Source organism: Petaurus breviceps, unplaced genomic scaffold, assembly GCF_028583685.1.
Source record: "Petaurus breviceps papuanus isolate PSGF00001 unplaced genomic scaffold, PetGlider_PUasm1.0 90881, whole genome shotgun sequence".
In the NCBI taxonomy this organism is placed as follows: domain Eukaryota; kingdom Metazoa; phylum Chordata; class Mammalia; order Diprotodontia; family Petauridae; genus Petaurus; species Petaurus breviceps.
This window is the reverse complement of record NW_027187369.1, coordinates 8264420-8284868: the sequence shown is the minus strand read 5'-3', so window position 1 is coordinate 8284868 and position 20449 is coordinate 8264420. Positions and strand designations below refer to the sequence as shown.

Sequence of the window (20449 nt, the reverse complement as noted above, 5' to 3'; positions counted from 1 at the left end):
CCCTTCACTTAAAGAGAGACAGAGACAGAGACAGAGAGACAAAGAGAGAGACAGAGACAGAGATAGAGATAGAAAGAGACAGAGATAGAGACAGAAACAGAGAGACAGAGACAGAGAGACACACACACACACACAGAGCCCCCAATCCTGACAAAATTGACTGGTTTGTCTAATTCTTTTGTGAAGCCCCTTTCAATCCTAGCCAAAGGCCTCGACTCTTCTTTCACACCTCTTTAACACCTACATCCCCTGCAAGTTCTAGTACTATCTCTATGCGGCTAACTTCCCAATTTGCATATCTAGCCTCATGCTGTTTCCATGTCGGCTACAGCCTACAGGACATCTCTACCTGGATTCCTGCCCCACCTATTAAACACAACGTGACACAGGGATGGTAAAATCCTTGATCGTTGAAGTTCCTCCATCTGATCTTAACCTTCTATCTTTCCATCTCTTCCTGTGCCTTATTCTTCCTACACCTGGCCCAGAAGTAATGACCATGTAGTTTTAGAAACCACATGGGTTTGGACCTCCTCCTTCGAGACCCCAACCCTTCCCCCCACTTTTAGTTGATTTTCTGCACTTTGGCTTTAATTTGGGGGAGTACCGTTCCTATTTGTGTGACTTTTTAGGATGTAGTAACTGAGAAAAACAGACCTGCGTTTTCCAAAGATAGGAAACAATTCAGTTTTATTCACTATTTCTCATGGGGGGGAGGGGGGGACGTCCCAGGAGTATTATTAATAAACATTACATGTGGATTTCACGGAAAAGTTTTTCTGGGTGGGAAACCTAGGGGAAAGCAAGCTCAAAGGCGATTCTGCTACCCAGTGAGCAGCCTGGTTCACTTGGCTGTAGGTGTAGGCGAGGTATGGTGTGAAGATTATTGTCCCCCTCCAAACCCGGACCCTAGGGGCAGGCCAGAGGGAAGAAAGCCCTAAGCTTCTGCAGCGAATCCCACACCTTCCAGTGTCTCCCGCTCTCTCCCCACTCCGGGCCCGGCCAGCTTGTGGGCGGCCTTCAACAGTTTGAGGGTGGGCGGTCTGCACAAGGCATCGCAGCAAGAGATGGGGGTCCCATAGGAAGCAAGGACTGGGGCCACCTTAGTTAAGGCACATGCAGAGGTACACGCTCCCCGCTGGCTCCCTGAGGCCGCCTGGTGCGCAGGCACTGGCTCGGCACCCTCTCTCCCCAGGGCCCCACCCGCCTCCTAGCCCAGGCTGGCAGACACCCAGGCACGCACAGTACGCACGGCACGCACACAGCTTGGCACGGCACGCACACAGCTTGGCTCGGCTCGCAGGGCGAGGTCCGCCAGCCTCTAGCTACGCAGTTCGCTTTGTCCGCGGGCCCCCAAGCCTTCGCGTAGCTCCCACCCCGCCATGCCTCCGCCTCGTTGGATCCCTAGAACAGCAGCAGCACCCGAGAAGCCAGCCTAGAGGCCTTTCGGGGAGCAGCGAAGGTAAAGGCCCGCCAGGCCAGCTCGCAGCCCAGGTAAAGGCCCGCCAAGCCAGCTCGCAGCCCGGCCTAGCCCTGCTTCCTTCCTCTCCCGGGTGCTTCCCTCTACCCCCGTCGCCTCCCCAGGCCCCAGAATCTGTGGTGCTGCCAGAGATTCTGGTGTTTTCCAGATTGCCTAAGCCCCCCGAAAAATTCGCCATTCGCTTTGTTCTTACGCCATGCCCCGCCTTCTTGCCATGCTCCCCTACCCCCGTCCCCCCCCCCACTTTCTTGCGGGGTTTTTGAGTGCTCCTTACGCCCGGATCGCCCTCGTCCCTTCTCTGTAATTGGACTAGATGGTTTTAAAGGACCCCTCTGTTTCCCGATCGGTGAATCGATCATCTTCCATCACCATACTTTTGCTCGGACAGTCTCACATGCTTGGGGTGCACGTTCCCTTTTGGGAAGCAGAGCTCCCTTCACAGCTCAGCAGACCGATCACTGAATGCTATGAATGAAAGTCCTTTCCTGATTTCCTCCAATCCCCAAGTTATTTTGTATCTACTTATTGTTTTGTATCTGTTTGTTTTGTATCTGTTGTTTTGTATCTGTTTGTATCTCTGTTACTGAACTCTAATGTATTTGGATGTACTTTCTTCCTAGTGGAGTGTATGCATGAAGCACAGGGTCTGCCATGTGTGGGCCTTTATTAGCTGTTCCTGTAAGGAGTCAGGTAGAGATGAGGAAGGATCGAATTACCGCCTTGGAATAAAGGCTTGTGGGAATGCACAAATGTGGAAAATAGAATCCAGAGTTCAGAGAACAGCAAATAACTTTGCCTGGATGTAGTTTATGAAGGTTAAGTAATGTACAACAAACCTGAAAAGTTAGTCTGGAGGGAGATTGTTGGGGGCAGTAAATGTCAGGCATATGAAGTTATGTATTAATCTATAGGCAATAGGTATTTTTCAGTTGAGGACTCATATGGTTAGGAAGATTGTTTTATTTATTATTTTTATTTATATTGTTGTCTTTATGTTTATTTATAATGTGTTTATTTCTGTATTATATTGTCATATATTTTATTGTTATTTAGCTGTGTGGAGGCTGGATTGGAGAAGTCAGAGGCAAGAAGGGCCATTAGAAGCATCTTACAAAAGACAGGTGAAACATTTTACTTTTTTTTACCATGTGTTTATTTTTCCTGGGTGTATAAGAAATGGATGCTAGAGGTTGCATCTTCCCTGTCTTTAAAAGTTTCTGTGGGCTTAAAACAAATTAATAGAAGGAACTTTACAATGAACTAAAAACAAATAACTAGTCTGAGTCGATGCAATTAATTTAAATGCCTAAAGGATTCTAACACTTTTTTTTTTTTTTGGTTTTGTTCTGTCAAGGCCCCATCAGAATCTTTGTTCACTAATTCTCTTTAGGTTTTCCTACTATAAGCATAGTAGGCTTGTTTTGATTTAATATAAGTATATATATATATATATTAAAAACCTTTATTTACCAAGTTTATCAGCCTTGCTGCAGTATAAGTCCTAAATATACGAATACTTTGAAAATTTCCAAATGAAGTACAGATTCAAATAAAAATCACGATAAAAATAGTCCACAAATTTAAATAAATTCATTCTTTTAAAAAAATCCCCAAACCTGATTTAAATAGAGCGGCAAAGCGACCGTAAAGAAACAGTGACGATTTTAAAAAGCGACTCAGGAGGGGCGCGAGAGACCTGAGCTCCGTTTCTTGGCAACAGGGTCTCCTAGCAACAGCGGGAAAAAAAAGTAAAAACTTCGCTCCCCCTCCCTTCTGTGACGCAACTGCTCTAAACCACTCCCCCTTCTTTCTTGGTCCATCCCCTTCGGGCCGTGTGCAAAGTGGAAAGGTCTCACTGTCTCCCTCGTGTGGCTTCATTTCAGATTGCAGTCATTGTCATTTTCGCTGTATCGCCCCCCCCTTCTGCTGGATTTGAAAGTTCACGAGCTCCGTCTTCTGGCATACTAGGATATTGCAGTTAGGGGGGGGCAAGCAAAACTTCTTGACATTATAGCCATAAATTCCATGTAATTCCATGTAACAAATTCTTTTTAGCGCTCAATTTGTGCCAAGCACTTTGCTAGGCATTGGGAATACAAGGATGAGAAGAACTCAGTTCCTGTTCTTAAGGAATTTATATTCACTAGAGTATACAGCACATACTCTGAAACAAACACAAAACCTTTTGAGGGAGAAAGTGCTAACAAATGGAGAATTAGTACAGTTTGGGGAAAGAAAGTGACTCCTGGTCTGAAGTCTGAAGGAACCTAAGAATTCCAAGAAGCATAGGTTAGGAGAGATGACATTCTAGCCTGGGGAATTGCCCTGGGCAACTGCCTCGAGGTGGGAGACGAATGGGGAGTTCATGGAAGAAGGGAGTTCATAAACTAGTTGGCCAGATAATGTGAGTATCAGTCATATGGTAATGAACCTTGAAAGACAGCCTGGCACCAGACCTTTCAGGCCCTTAAATCCTGGGCTTAAAGAGTTTGTGTTTCATTTTAGAGGCAATAGGGAGTCACTGATGATTTTTTTTTTAAAGCAATCAGGGTTAAGTAATTTGCTCAAGGTTACACAGCCAGTTATTTCTGGGTGTGGTACTAAGTATCTGAGCCTGGATTCGATCCCCAGGTCATCCCCGACACTGGAGCTGGTACTCTTACTCGCTGATCCACCTGGCTGCCCCTAAGCAATTGGAGTTAAGTAACTTGCTCAAGGTTACACAGCCAGGTGTTTCTGGGTGGGTGCTAAGTGTCTGAGCCTGGATTCTATCCGGCTGTGCTACCTGGCCACCCCCACTGATGATTTTTGATCATTCCCAACTGTGCCTTTCTGAAACTGGAAGATGGATTGAAGTAGGGAAGCAGGGAGACTAATTGGGCTTTATCAGTAATCCAGGTGAGAACTTAAAGTAGGGTCCTGGCTAGAAGGTAATATGTGTGACTGGGAGGATTTGGGTGCCTGTGTTCTAAAGAAGAATTTCCCAGACTTTTTAGAATTGGAAGAGCCCTTAGCAATAATATATTCCAAACCGTACCTTAAAAAAAAATCCCCTCTGCACCCACCTGGCAAATGGTTATCTTCCAAAAGCTGAGAACCTGCATGACTGGAAGGATGGTGATGTCCTCAGTAGTAGGGAAAGTTGAGGGCTATGTTTAAGGAAGGAAATAAACATTTATCAGGTACCTGCTTGTAATAAGAATGTAAATTTTAAAGATCTTCCCTGCCCCTAGGCTAAAGTGCACCTGAAGCCTGGGGAGGGAGGCTTGTTTTTCCGTAGATACTTTTTGATTGGCCAGTGGGTCAATAAGGTTGTTACATTCTCTGAGCCAGGAGAAGGCTATATAAGCCCTGATGTGTAGCTTTGTTTTGGGACTCACTTTGAGAAGTGTTCTGTGATTTGATCTGAATTCTGGGAAGCCGTTGTTGAGAGTCCCCCGGCTTTGAAAAACCCAGAATGTGGAAACCCAGATGTTGACTGGGTATGGATGTAATGGTTGGACAGTTTGGAAATCTGTCTACTTGATGTTTCTGTCTTGATAATTATGCCTGTATACTTTGAGGTCCAGGGTGCTGACCTTTTCTCCTGAACAAGGTAAACGATATATGTCTGACTGATTAAAGTAAGCCTGTTAACCCATTTTGAGTTGCTTTCCTTTAACAAAGCAGATCCAAGAACCTGTGGTAGCTGCAAACCCTGACGACGCTTGGGGTGCTTGCTGCTACACTGCTTTGTCTCAGGCACTGAGCTAAGTGTTTTTACAATTACCTCATATGATCTCCCAACAACTTCGTGAGGGAGGAACTGTTAGTCTCTTCATTTTATAGTTGAGGAACGTGCCTCGGTCAGAAGTTAAGTGACTTGCCCAGGGTTTGTACAGCTAGTCTGAGGTCAGCTTTACACCCAAGTCTCCCCGACTCTAGGCCCAGCACTCTGTCCACCTAGAGAAGATCATGAGCTAGAATTCAAACACCTTAGATTGGAAACATGGGGGTAAATGTCGCCTTTCACCTCCATGCTACATCTTCACTCATTCAGCTGCTTCAGGCTTCCTCACTTTTCTCTGCACTGTTAGGCTAGTCTCCTAATTTCTCTCCCCATATTTAGTCTGTTTTGCCCCAGTGAAATTCCCAGCTTCCTCCAAAGCTCAGCTAAAGTGCTGCCTCTGCAGTAGACCTGATCCCGGTAGCTGTGAGTGCTGTGACCCTGAAAATTCTTCCTGTGTATTTTCTGTTTCCTTATTTGTACAAGTGTTTTTTCTCTCAGTAGCACGGGAGCATTTTGACAGCATGGAATCTGTTTTCTTTGTTTCACCAGCACCTTGAAGACACTTCCTAAATTCCTTTTGGACGAATGCCTGTCCAGGACACGAGTCCAGGAATGGTGGCCGTGGAAGGAGCCATGGCCCTGGAGAGGAGAGCACCTGACTTTGGAATCCTGCCCCTGCACCAGCTCCTATGATCATTCTCACATACCATAACATCTCTCTTGACCTCCAGGCACATCAAATGGCCTTTTCTCATTCTTCATCCTTCCTGATCTCTCTGTAGCCTTGGGCACTGTCGATCACCCTCTTGTTGACACTCATCCGTCAGGGTTTATAAGCTCTCTCCTGACTCCTGGTCTTACATCTTCAGCTGCCTGCTGGATATCTAAAACTGTTCTCTAGACATCTAAAACCAGGGGTGAGGAACCTGTGGCCTCCTAGGTCCTTGGTATGGCCCTTTGACTGAATCAAAACTTCAGAGAACAAATCTTTTCATTAAGGGGATTTGTTCTGTGAAGTTTGAATTCAGTCAGAGGGCCACAGGTTCCCCACCCCTACCTTAAACCCAACAGTTCCAGAATTGCACTCATTTATCTTTCCCCTCCAAACCCTCTTCCTGACTTCTCTGTCACTGTTGAGGGCACCACCAGGCTCACGACCTAGGACTCATCCTCAGCTCCTCCCCCGTAGTCAGGCTCTTGACAAGGACCTTAACATCTTTCCCCTACACCTTTTTCTCTCCTCTGACCCCAACACTACTCTGCTGTCTCACACCCAGATTCTCGTCAGTCTCCCTGGCCAGTTGCTCCCCACTATAGTCCATCCTCCACCTGAAGTGCACCCCTCTATTCAGTAAGCTCTGCTGGCTCCCTGTCCCCTCCAGAATCATTGAAAGCCCTCTAAAACCTAGCCTCTTCTTACCTTTTCACTCTTCTTACACCTTACTCTAATGTCCAGCATCATTGGACTCCTCATTGTTCCTTGCACAAGACATTCCCATCTCCTGATTCTGGGCATTTTCACTGGCTGACTGCCCCCTATGCCTGGAATGCTCTCCTTCCCTATTTCCACTTCCTGGCTTCCCTGGTTTCCTTCAAGTCCCAGCCAAAACCCACTTTCTCTGAGAAGGCTTTCCCAATTTCCCTTAATGCTAGGGCCTTCCCTTTGTTAATTACTTACCTCTCCTATTGGCATTTTGTTTCCTGCATTCAACTCTGAGCTACTAGGGAGCAGGGACTGGTTTTTGGGTTTTGTTTTAAGTCTTTTTTTTTTTGTATTTAGGATCCTGTAGTGAGATTAAGGCTGTATATCCAAATTTAGGCTATATATGTCTTTATAGGTAAGAAAACTAAAACCTTGGGGCAGCCAGGTAGCACAGCTAGTAAGAGCACCGGCTCCAGTGTCGGGATGACCTGGGGATCGAATCCGGGCTCAGACACTTTGCACCCACCCAGAAACACCTGGCTGTGTAACCTTGAGCAAGTTACTTAACCTCAATTGCTTTAAAAAAAAAATTAAACCCTTGAGAACTGATGAGAATACCAAGGGAGGAAGATGACCCAGGAAAGAGTTGGGCTGAAGCCACTTCCTTCTAAATTCAGTGTTCTTAATTTATTTTACAGGTCTTGTTGGCAAAGTGGTGAAGCTTATAGGCCCCTTCTCAGAATGTATTTAAATGCATATGATAAAATATCTCAGATACCAAAGGAAATGAAGTGGATTGAAGATTCCCCACCTTGATATCTGCAGGGAAACTGTTGGGTGGTGGTAAGAAAACCAGAATACTGTCACCAAAGAGAAAAGAGAAGGTGAGTGAGCCATAGTCACCCTCATTAAGAAGTAGGCACAGATTAGGGTGGAGAAGCAACCCTGGTGGCCCAGAATGCCATTGCCACAGAGCATGGTTCAGTTACTACTACACCGAATACTGATTTGGAGAAATCTCTGTTCCAGAACACCAGTGTGGAGGATGTTCAGAATGCATGCAGATTGAAGTGAAATTCACTGTGGGATGAGTCCCAGGGAAAGAAGGAATGGGGAAAAACTACAAAAGGAGAAAGACAGGCTGGCTAAATTGGCACTTAAGAAGCAAAGGAGCCTACCCTGTAATAGCAGGCTCCTCTGTTCCTCTTCTGGACTTGATCAGAGGAACAACTGGGCTTGCATATGGTGTGTATTTTGGGAAAATTTGAAAAGTCCTGGTCTTTTTGCCAGTTTTATTTCCTCCCTTGTTTACAGAAATCACAAATGTTTAATTATAAAATGTGCCATGTGATGATTGTATTGTTGATAAGAGGTGTCACACTGGCTTTCCAAAACCCCCCAGATTAAAACGTAAATGAAAATACAGAATAGATAGTGCAGATTTGTGGTTTTCTGAGTCAGTCTGGCACCCCGTTTCCACTGGAGTTAGACACCAGTGGATATCACTGGATTGTCGGTAGCCAGTGTTTGTACTAAAGATCTGAAGAGGAATGACTTTTTTTTTTTAAGTAAATCAGTTCTTGTGATCTTTCTATTAACCTCTTAAAAACTCTCATCTCCTGGTTCCTGGACCATAAAACCATCTTATAACTTAGATATACCTGGAGTAGCTCTCCCAAATGGACTAGAGAGTGAAAGTTCCTTCGAGGCAGCAGTCAGCACTAAATGTGAAGATTATAAAAAACAAATATAACTCAGAAGAAAAGAGATCCCTTTGCAAAGGTAAGAGTTCCATAAGTGTTGGGTATTGCACAGATTTTCCGACTTATACTTCAGTTATGCCTTTTTCATCTTTTTTCTCTCTTTTGTCTTTGAAGAATACTTGTACATGGTATTCCTCTTTGGGAGAAGAAGAAGAGGGAACACCACTGGGGAACTTTGGTCATGTAAAAAAATACACAATGAAAAGCACACTTAAAAAAAAAGAAAACACTCTTTTTACAGCAAGTTTCTTTGATAAAGGCCTTGTTTCTAAAATATATACTGAGTATAGAACTGAGTCAAATTTATAAAAATAAGAACCTTTCCCTAACTGATAAATGGTCAGTAGATATGAACAGTTTCAGAAGAAGGAATCAAAGTTATCTATAGTTATAAAAAAAAACACTCTAAATCACTATTGATTAGAGAAATGCAAAATTAAAACAACTCTGAGGTACCACCTCACACCTATCCAAAATGACAGAAACTGGAGGGGATGAGGGAAAATAGTCAACTGTTGGTGGAATGGCAAGCTCTAATCATTCTGGGAAACAATTTGGAAATTATGCTGAAAGGGCTATAAAATCGGTCATACCCTTTGACCCAGCACTACCTCTACTAGGTCCATATCCCAAAAAGACCAAAGAAAAAGGACCTATGTGTACAAAAATATTTGTAGCAGCTCTTTTTGTGGGTGCCAAGAATTGGAAATCGAGGGGATGTCCATCAATTGGGGAATGGCTGAACAAGTTGTGGCATAAGATTGTGATGGAATATGATTATGCTAATAAATGACAAGGCGGGTGGTTTCAGAATATAGGCAACTCCTATATGATCTGGTACAAAGTAAAGTGAGGAGAACCAGATTTCGAACAGCAACAGCAATGTTGTGATGATAACCAGCTGTGAAAGACTTGGCTATTTTGACACACTGATCCCAGACAGTTCCAAAGGGCTTATGGTGAAAAAATGCCATCTACCTCTGGAGAGAGAACTGAAGAACTGATGAACTCTGAATGCAGGTTGAAGTATAATTTTCTCACTTTATTTTTTCTTGCTATTTTTGCAATATGGCTAATAAGGAAATATTTTGCATGATTTCACACGTAATGGATACTATTTTTTGGTGGGTAGGGGAAGGGAGAGAGACAATTTGGAATTCAAAATTTTAAAAGAATGATAAAAATAATTTTGAAAAAAATACAGCAATAAAAACTCATTTTCAGAAACATTCAAAATATGCATACACATGTCAGTACAAGGTTGTTTATATATGTACATAAGTCTAGCTATAATCATGATTCTTTTCTGCAGTCCTGACAGTAGAAATTTTAGTACCATTATTCCCATCAAACTCATATCCAAGTATATGTGCAAACTGCTAATGGTTCCTGGTTTTAAAAATGGGTGGGATGGAGAGGTTACCTCCCAAAAGAAAAATCAATACTTGGTATCATCTGTAGTGAGCTAGGGTTCTGGCCTACCCTTCCCATCCTTCTGGTAACATTGGAAGAGAAAGCTTTTGGGTTCTAGGAAGGGATTTGGTTCTTACATTTTTGGTAAGACCTTTTGGGAGGGTCCTTTGCCAGTTAGAACTTGCCATCTTTGCTTTCTTCATGGGATAGATTTAATTTCAAATCACTTCTTGATTGTCAGCAACTACCTCATTAAATGAGGGATTTTTCAGAACAGACTGAAGGTAGATCTGTTTCATAAATTTAACTGTGTAGGTGTAACAGACCTTTTTTGTGCTGATGGTAAAAGTGACACTTGGCCAAGGAAAGAAAATGGTTTTTCTCCCCTTCACATACTACTACTGAGTGATTATTACAGGGTTTTCCCCTCACTTAAGAAAACTGAAAATTTTTATTTGCAATGAGCTGATCACCAAATTATCTGTGGTTTGCAGCACTTCAAACCATGGCTGACAAAACCCCAGAACCGGACCTGTGATTTCAGAGAAGTGGGAAAACTGCCAATGCAGGTCAGTATCTTTTTGGATCAGGGGTTTTAAAATATTTTTACAATTATATTTTCCAATATAATTGGCCTCCTTTGTGATCCTGGCTATTGTAATCCTTTGTACTGTATTTAAAAACCGGATTCTGAGAAAGGAGGACATAGCCTTCACCATCCTGCCAGATACAAGGGTGTGAGCCCCTGGTTTAAAAATTAGCCTGAGCACTGAAAAGGTTAAATGACTTGGCTAGGATCCCACAGCCATTCTGTGTCGGAGGAAGCTTCCTGGCACCTAAACCAGCTCTCTTCGCGCTGTGCCCCGCCGCCCCGGAGAGTAAGCTCAAGGCCAAATAAACCTCGAGTCAGTATTTCCCAAACAGGACGTTCAGACTCCGAGAGTGGGCCGAGTTTCACCTCTACTCCATCTTGCCTCGAAACAGCCCCGGGCCCGCGGGTCGAGGCTTTGCCCATAGAATTGCCTGATTTCGCCCCCAAATCTAAAACTCGCTAGATCGGGGCCTTCCGCAAAGTTTTGTTGTCCCGCACCCCGGCGCAGAGAAAAGAAGAGGGGGAAGAAAGCGCCTCTCCCTCCCCCCTCCGCCAGTCACGCTGCCGAGCTTGGGCCGGCGCGCCGGTGACGTCACGGCTGCGCCGCGGCGCGCTGATGACGTCGCACCGCGCGCCCGCCTCCAGTTCAACTTACTGTCCCGCGCGGAGGGGCGCGTGTAGGAGGAGGTGTCCCAGGTCCTCCTGCAAGTTTCTTGTCCCAACTTAAGATGTGTTTCAAGTTCATAAAAGCGTTCTGGTAACTACCTGGGCTTCCGCAGCTTCAGTTACTTCCAGGCCGTGCCTGCGCGGGGGTTTCCTCTATTTCTGTATAATTAAAGTGAGCCACCCTTGGAGCGTCTTGTGGCCCAGATGCGGCTGGGGCGGGGGCAGACGGGAGGGTGAGCGGCGACACCTCAGGGAGGTTGTATTCTCGGCTGTAGGGGTACGTCTTCTATACGGATAAAAGTGGCCTGAGCTGGGATGTTATGGGAGCAGAGGAGAATACTTTTGGCCAAGTACTCTAGGAAAACGGAGGAAGAAGAAAACACTTTGTGCTGGGGGAGGTGGGCCGCCGAGAAAGAGAAGGAGTCTGAAGACCAGGGCAGAGAGTGTATTCTTGCCCAATAGCCACTTAGGTATATCAGACTGAGCAGGTTGTCATGGGGGTCACCAAAGACTTAAGAAGGAAAGTGACATGCTCAGACCTTCATTTTAGGACTATGATTTTCCGTAGGTGTACAGCACGGGTTCAAGAAGGTACAGACTGGCGGTATAGACCACTTAGGAGACTATTTCACTAGTTTAGTGTTGAGAAAGGAGGATGATAATTAATGCACTAGGGTGAGGTGTTAGGATCAAGAAGGGATCTGATGGGAGAGATGTTATGAAGGTAGAATAAGTCCTGGCAACTGATAGGACGGGGGAGCTAAAGGGGAAAGAAGATTTGGCTAAAAAGTCTGTTGCAGGCAGGGGATTCAGAAAATAGATTTGGAAAAGGTGTCTCATGATTAGTTTGATTAGTTATCTACATTTACTTTACTTTTGTATAAATCTAAACCTTGCCAACCCTGCTTGTCTCCTGGCTGTGCTTCAGAGTCTCCAGAACTACCTCACCTTCCTTCTCTCCACCCCCCCATTTATGTGTTGTCTTCCCTCCATTAGAGCATAAGCACCTTGAGGGTAGGGACTGTCTTTTTGCTTATGTTTGTATTTCTAAGCACTTAGCACAATGCCAGGCTCATAGTAAGAGCTAGCAGTTTTTGTTGCCTTGCCTTGCTTTATCCCTGAGTTACTTGGAAAGTGCAGATCCAGTGAGAGAAGGAAGCTATGATAATATCTCCTTTCTAGAGGGAGTCTGATTGTCCATTTCCCCCCACCCTCTTAGCTGTGAACCTGAAAAGAAAATGGAATCCATTTGCCCTTTCCTATCCCTTCCTCCTCTTTTTACACATGCCTTTGGCAACTATTTACTCCTTCACCCCAGTCTCAAATGAAACCGTGGTCTTCCTTGCCATGGCAAAGCCCTCTACATTCACAAGTGATCCCATTCCAACCTGTGTTCTCCAGCAGGTGCCCCTTCTGACATCCCCACTCCCTTGATAATCTTCAAGCTCTCCCGGTGTACTGGCTACTTCTCTGCTGCCTACAAACATTCGCATATCTCAACCATCCTTAAAAAACCTTTACTTGATAGACCTATCCCCACTAGTCATCTTGTTTTTTGTTCTTTTTTTTTTTTTCAGATAAACTTATTGAGAAGGCAATTTACAATTATTGCCTCCATTTCCTTTCCTCTCTTTCTTCTTAACTTTGCAGTCTGGTTTCCATCTTCATCATTCAAATGAAACTCCTCTCTTTAAAGATACTGTTGATCTCTTAATAGCTTCGTAATTAGGTGACAAAGTGGATAGAGTGCTGGGCTTGGAGTCAGGAAGACCTGAATTTAAATCTGGCCTCAGACACTGGGCTTAATGACCCTGGGTGAGTCACTTAACCTCTGCCTCAGTTTCTTTGCCATAGAATGGGATAACAACACCACCTAATTCATAGAGTTGTTCTGAGGATCAGATGAGGTATTTGTAAATCATTTAGCACAATTTCTGCTGCATGATAATAGGTGCTGTATGAATGCTTATTTCTCTGCCCTTTGCACTTCACCCCCTTAATAGCCAAATCTAATGGTCTTCATCTATCACCTTTTTCTCAGTGATCCTCTTTTCTTTCTAGGTTTCTGTGACACTTCTTTCTCCTGGTTCTCATCCTACCTGTCTCTTCAGTCTCTTTTGCCCTATCTTCATTCAGGCTGCATTGGCTAACTGTAGGTATCCCTTAGGATTCTGTCCTCAACCCTTTTCTTTTCTCTCTCATAATTTTACTTGGTGATGTCTTCAACTTCCATGGATTCAATCATCTTTCTACGGGTGATTTTCAGATGTATTTATGTAGCCTTAACTTCTCACTTGACCCCGAGTCTTGCATTTCTAAATACCTATTGGACATCTCAAACTGTATGTTTCATAAACATCTTAAACTCATATCTAAAACTCCGTTCATCATCTTATTCTATAAAACCTCCCCCCCCACCCCCTTCCTAACTTCCCCATTACTGTTGAGGGTGCTACCATCCTCCAGTCAGCCAGGCTTGCAACCTGGTTATCACCCTTGAAGCTTTCTCACACACTCATCTAATCTGTTGCCATGTCCTGTCATTTCTATATTCATAACGTGTCTCTTATATGCTCTTTTTTTCTGATACTGCCAGGTGTGCCTGGTGCACACCTTCATTAACTCATACCTGGACTATTACACTAGCCTGCTGATTGATTTCTCTGCGTCAGGTCTCTCCCCACTGCAGTCCATCCTCCATACCACTATCAAAGTGATCTTCTGTAGTACAAGTCTGGCCACATCACTCCCTTATTCAGTAAATTCTACTGGCTCTCATATACCTCCCACATGAAAAATAAAATCCTCTGGCCTTTTTATAACATAATTATTTTATTGATTTCTTGTGATCAGATACTGCCAACCTGCCTTACTTCCATGTGTGTGCCATTAAAAATAAAAGGTTCATTCCCTGGGCATCTTTAAAATGGTGCATAACATTTTAATACTCTAAACAAAAAGTCAAAATTTTGTATGTACCCTGAAAAACTATGTTAACTGATAAGTAAAAAACAGAACTGATAATCTGGTTACTTCCTTCTTAAAGTGGAAATTTAAGCATTTCTCCTGATAGTCCTGAGATTATCATCATGTTAGGAGTAGGGCAGGGTGTTGCACATGTAGGGTAATCTTGGAAAGCATGTTACTGGTATGCCTTATTTGAACTAAATTGTGCATAACCAAATGCATGCAGTCACTACATCATACAAGTCCACCCCTGGGCTCCTGGATTTATTACATTTTGCATTCTTTTTTATGGCTTTACAGAGTAATTAAATAGCATGATCTTGACGTTAGGATAAGGAAAATAACTGCCGCTTGAAACAATTATTCCAGGTTACCATTTGGTTTGAATCAAGAGAAGCAACCTCCAGGTGTTTGGCATTTGGCACCTCCAGAACCCTGCGCTCTGCTCAGTTACTCGCCGTGCTCTATGTTTCAGTGGTTGTTCTTGAAGCCACCTCCATGCCTCTTCTCCAGCAGTATCCATCCCTAGCTTCCTGGTTTGCCCTTTTTCCTGTATTACTTGTATGACTTCTCCTTTACCACCTCTTAACCACCTCTTTAACCTCTTGTGACCTTCCATTTAATTATTCAGAATATCCTTGGGAAGCTCCAAAAGATCAAGCTCTGGGGATGGCAGGGCTAGGGGGGAAAGATTGGGGACCAGAATGTCCTTGGCTTTCCCTTATTTGCTGCAAACTTCTGTCAGCTTGAGGAGGTTGGAGCGACTCCAAAAGGTGACAGCAGGCTCCATCATTCATACCTTTCTTGAAAGTCAGCATCTATGTCAAATTGTTTTTGGGGTTTTTTTGCCTTTTGGAGAGCAATTGGGGTTAAGTGACTTTCCCAAAGTTACACGGCTAGTAAGTGTTTCAAGTGTCTGAGGCCAGATTTGAACTCAGGTCCTCCTGACTCCAGGGCTGGTGCTCTATTTACTGCACCACCTAGCTGCTCCTCAAATTGCTTTTCTAGTGTAGTTTTTGGGGGTTTTGTCTTTTCAACTTTGACTTGCTTAAATTTGCTCTTCTTAACCTTTCAGTGTCAGCTACAAGAAACTGCATGTTTCAAATCAGCAATCTTGATCACTTGCTTTTTTATTATTGTTTTGTTGACTTAGGGGGCTTTGCTACCAGGAAATGGTTCTGTTGGCTCTTTCCCCTTCTGAAGGAGAAAAAACGAAGTGTCTGAGTCCTTGTCAAAGAATCCTGGCATTTCTGGCAAGGGCTTCTTGGTGGCAGAACCAAACTTCTAAAACACCAGGCACACTTTGGCCATCTGACCCACCTTCTGAAGATGTCAGCAGGTGAGGAGGATTCTGCTGGGCTTTCCACTTTTCTTCCTGCTTTTCCCTGTCCTGTGGTGAGATGCTGGTGAGACGGCTGCGAATCGCCCTTGGGGTTGGTGAGTCTGCTGGCTGGGGCTCCTTCTCTGCTGTAGTCTGCTCTCTATCTGGGCTGGTGCAGCCCCCTTGTGCTCCAATCTCCTCTTGCCCCGAACCATGTGGGCACTTTCCTGTCCTGGTTTCATGTGGCTCTCCTTTTAGAATTCCAGTGATAATTGAGTCTACTCAGATTTTATCAGCTTCATGGCCTCAGAAAGCTATGTGGCTGCCTTTTCATAACAGTAAATAGCCTCTTCATAATTCCCTTGCTAATAACTGATCTGCTTTTCTGTTCTGATGAGCCAGGTTGAGGGGCCTGTCCATCATTTCCATAGACTCCAGAGTGAAAAGTGGCAGCACCCAGAAGACAGGAGAAGTTCTGGTTGGGTCCCGATGGATGGCTTCTTACTTATGCAGAGCCTGGAAGCCAGCTCCTTGCTGCCAAAGGACCCCCCCCCCCCCCCCCCCGCCCCCCCCCCTGCCCCCTTCCTTGTCAGCTGCTGCTTCCAGAATCTCTCTGGCTTTTAAAACTTTTTATAACTTAGCCCCTTCCTGTCTCTCCAGTCTTTTTTTTTTCTTCTTTTTTTTTTTCCATTTGAAAGACAGGTGAATACTGACCTGCTTAGTTTTAATCATTATTGAAAAGGTAATAGAAACAGTAACATAACGCAGTCCTTGCTTAGACACATTTCAAGTATTCTATACCACCCAAAACCACCATCATCCACAGACACATTCCTATGAAAAGTATTATGTACTTTGGGAATTCTTCTGGGAAAAAGAACAGCAGCATGCCAGGACCCTGGAACAGGCTTGTCTGGCATTACAGGGATTTGATTTTGTAGAGGCTGTGCAACTTTCAAGGCAAAGCAGAAGAGCAGTTTTACTTCGCACTGGACACAGGAGTCTCTTTTCAAGACTCTTCATACCTTTTACAAGGCTGTGGCTATTTGATAAAGACAATTACAAACATCAACTAAGAGGATGAGCGTTGTGTTTTTTTTTTAAAAGGCATTATTTCTCTGTATTTGAATTGTTGAATCATAAAATGTTATTTACTAGTACTAATACAAAAAAGTGGATATTGCTACAAATAGCCAGACTACTAATTTATAAAACACATGGCATCATTCAAAGGCTTTGTTAAGTGATGTGATTTCAGTTAGATCTTGTGTTGGAAGCATCTGTATTCCTGATAGGATAAAACAAAGGCACCAGTACCTTCAAAAGGTCATTGTGATAAATGAAGAAATATTCAAATTGCTTTGTGTACAATGTAAAAATGGTACAATATAAACCCAAAGTATTATTATATAAAGTATAAAAATACTACATCCTTAATTAACTAATTGTATGTTTACCATGTGATTATAAATTCACTCATAATACAGAAAGAACATTTTCACCCTCAAATCCCAGGATCCAGAGATAGAAAGTCAGACAACAAATGATAACTATAAGAGTACTAGCTATGAGAAAGTTTATCAGTCATGAATAGCAATATAAAAATGGATTCAGTGCTGTCAGTCCCTTCTACTTCTCACCCAGGTCTTTATCTAGCACCTGGCAAGGCCAGGGGCAGCAATATAAAACTACAAAAATTTTAAAAATAGCTCAAAAAAGATAGAAGTCACCAACGCCATAAACGCTAGCTGGACAAGATGGAATCCAATTATATCTGGCGCCATCTTCAAGCAAAAAATAGCTGATGAAGTCTAACTTGAAATTCCCAGAGTTCTCTTCTGTTGTAAGGCATCATGAAGCAGTTCCACACGGATATTTGGAGAACATGCTGTGGGATAAGAGATTAAGGAGAAAGGAGTCATTCTAGTGTAGCCATTCACTCAATGTCATGCCTTACTTCCTTTGCATGCTCTTCAAATTCAGTTCTTTTCCAGGAGGTTTCCTTTGCAATCTTGTTCTTGGCTCTTTTTTTGTCCAGTTTCAGGAACTCATTGAGTGTTAAATCTTCAATCTTCTTAATGCTGATGAAGGCACAACTAGAAGAGTGCTTTTTATGTTCCAACATAGGATCATCATCTGGCTCCCAGCCCTCTACTTCCTTGAAACAGAAAAAGCACTGGGCTAAATCAGGCTCGATCTCACTTGGTCAATGGATGAAGCCAGCTTCAGCCATCCGCTCCGGGGTGCAGGTGCAATCCTCTGTGAAAGACCAATTCTGGAAGGTAGAGATGGGGGTATCGAGCTGCTAGAGCTGCCACATTGGGGTAGCGGCAGGGCGCTCATTTTGCATCCGGGAATGCAAACCGTTTCAAACTCAGCCACCCCTTTGCTTTTTCTTTAATAAGACTTTCCATTCTCTAACTCCAGGTACTTTTTCTGACTCCCTCAGACCTGGAACTTTCTCCCCCCCCCCCATTCCTTGGCTTCCTTCAGGTCCCAGTAACTTTGATCAGAAAGCCTTTCCCAATTTCCCCTTACTTCTAGTGCCTTCCCTCTGTTGAGTATCTTCAATTCATCCTGTATGTCTAGTTTGTGTCTAGTTTGCATGTTATCTGCCCCTGTTAGATCACACCTTAGAACAGGGACTGCTGTTTGTATTTCTTTGTATCCTCTGTGCTTAGCACAGTGACTGGCACATGTTAGGCACATACTAAATGCTTATTAGCATCTTCACCTGCCTTTATAGTTCTTTTTTTGTCCATGGGCTCCTCTTTGTATTCTGTATCTTAGACATTTCCCCAGGGTGGCTAGGTGGCTCAGTGAATAGAGCAGCGACCCTGGAGTCAGGAGGACCTGAGTTCAAATCTGGCCTCAGACACTTAACACAAAAACTAGCCATGTGACCTTGGGAAAGTCACTTAACCCCAATTGCCCTACCTTCCCCCTTACCAAAAAAAAAAGAAAGAAAGAAATTTTCCCGAGTTTGGTGAAATAAAGGCTGTTCCATACCCCATACCTATATGTTATATTGAACTGACAACCTATGTTGAGGCAAAGAGCTTGAAGGAACCTTAGAAGCCATCTAGTCCAATCTTTATTTTTTAGATGAAGAAAACAGAAAACAGGACAGGTTTAAGGGAGTTGTCCAATGGGACACAGGTGCTAAGGGCCATAGATGAGATTTTATTTAGCTGAGGTCCTCTGACTCCAGAACTTGGGCTCTTTTTTTTTTTAATCTGCAAAATTTCATTTCAACTCCCCCCCCCCAAACAAAACTGTTACAAATATGTATAGTTAAGCAAAGTAGGTTTCTGCATTCACTGTGTCCAAAAGAAAAGAAAAATATGTGTTTAATGAAATGTACTTCTGTACCAGAGAGAGAGAGAGACTGAAAAGACTGAGAGAGGGTATGTGTGTGTGTGTGTGTGTGTGTGTGTGTGTGTGTGTATGTAAAAGTAACTTAAAACTAGTTCATGGGAGAGCAAGGTTCAGTGATCAGTTGCTTCTCTCCCATCCCCTCCTCATTTATATGGATGTCTGTTCTACTTGCACAACCTGATCATGTGACATCATTTCCCGTAACCTTCCTTGTCCTCCCCCTCTCCCCCCACAGTATATTCCTCTTTCTCTGCATTTTCATTCTCTTAATATCATCAAGATATAGTGGAGGGTGGGTAGAAATTTACCTGATTTTCTTATATATTTAAAAATGAGGAATAGCAAGTTGTACATAATTTACAGTTCCATGTAGTAATCTTTTCCTTATACTATGTTATGGAAATGCTTGTTTTATCCCATAAATTAAAAAAAAATGTTAAGATGTAACAAAACCACCTTTGGGCCTTCTAATTAGACTTCCTTTATGACTTCTGATAAGGATAGGCCTGAGGTCCCCATATTTGAATGATGTGAGTATAAGTAGTATATCCTTGTTTAGGTCCTTATGATTTTTCATTCATATTTCCCTTTTTATGTTTCTCTTAAGTCCTCTGTTTGAATTTCAAAGTTCTTCACAGCTCTGGTCTTTTCATCAGGAATGCTTGGAAGCCTTCTATTTTATTAGAATTTCATTTTTTTTTCCACTAAGGGATTATACTCCGTTTTTCTGGCTAAGTTAGTCTTGGGTATAAGCTTATATATCTTTGTGCTTCTGGAAGCGTCTCTTTTTTTTTTTTCCCCCAATTTATTTATTTATTTTTAGTTTTCGACATTAATTTCCGTAAGATTTTGAGTTACAAATTTTTCTCATCTTTCTCTTACCTCCCAACCCAAAATAGTGAGCCTACTGAATACCCCTGCCCCCAATCTGTTCTCTCTTATATCCTCCCTCATTCCCCCCCCCTCAACTTTCTAGTAGGGCAAGATGGATTTCTATACCCCAGTCTGTATATTTTATTACCCAGTTGCATGTAAAAAGCAATTTTTTTTAACATTTATTTTTAAAACTTTGAGTTCCAGATTTTTTCTTTTTTCCCTCCTCACCCACCCCCACTGGGAAGATAAGCAATTCACTATAGGTTGTACATGTATAGTTACCCAAAACATTTCCATAGTAGTTATATTGTGAAAGACTAACTGTATTTCCCTCCATCCTATCCTGCCCACCCCCACTTGTTCTATTTTCTCCTTTGACCCTGTCCCTTTTCAAAAATGTGTATTTCTAACTACCCTCTCCCCCGATCTGCCTTCCCTTCTATTATACCCCCCCTTGTCCCCTTTCCCCCTGTTTTCCTGTAGAGTAAGATACCCAATTGTGTATGTATGTTATTCCCTCCTTAAGCCAAATTCAATGAGAGTAAAGTTGACCCATTCCCTTTCACCTTCCTGCTCTTCCCCTCCATTATGATAGCTTTCTCTTGCCTCTTTTATGTGAGATAATTTACCCTAATCTATCTCTCCCTTTCTCCTCCCAATATATTCCTCTCTCACCTCTTAATTTTATTTTTTTAGATATCATCTCTTCATATTCAGCTCATCCTATGCCCTCTGTCTATGTATACATGTACGTACATACATATGCACACACTCACATTTATACATACATATACCCTCCAC

At 43.1% G+C, this 20449-nt stretch overlaps 1 protein-coding gene and 1 pseudogene across 14 annotated transcripts in view; one reads left to right on the top strand and one right to left on the bottom strand.

Moving 5' to 3' along the window:
- Positions 1 to 1240: 1240 nt before the first annotated feature.
- Positions 1241 to 20449, top strand: part of FRMD7 (FERM domain containing 7) — a 97413-nt gene continuing 78204 nt past the window's right edge. For 4 of the 14 annotated variants that reach the window (XR_011165620.1, XR_011165619.1, XR_011165617.1 and 1 more), the window contains exons 1-3: positions 1241 to 1494; positions 2534 to 2601; positions 7371 to 10417. Coding sequence is in view for 6 of the 14 variants with exons in the window: in XM_069074072.1 (XP_068930173.1) it covers positions 9450 to 9455; positions 10343 to 10417 (81 nt within the window). In the remaining 8 variants the exon portion in view is untranslated. Of the gene's footprint in view, positions 1495 to 2533; positions 2602 to 7370; positions 10418 to 15226; positions 15413 to 15796; positions 17677 to 20449 lie in introns of all 14 variants that reach the window. The other 10 variants (XR_011165622.1, XR_011165618.1, XM_069074074.1 and 7 more) reach the window with 8 other exon arrangements.
- LOC138150668 (nuclear receptor-binding factor 2-like) lies at positions 14766 to 15823 on the bottom strand (annotated as a pseudogene).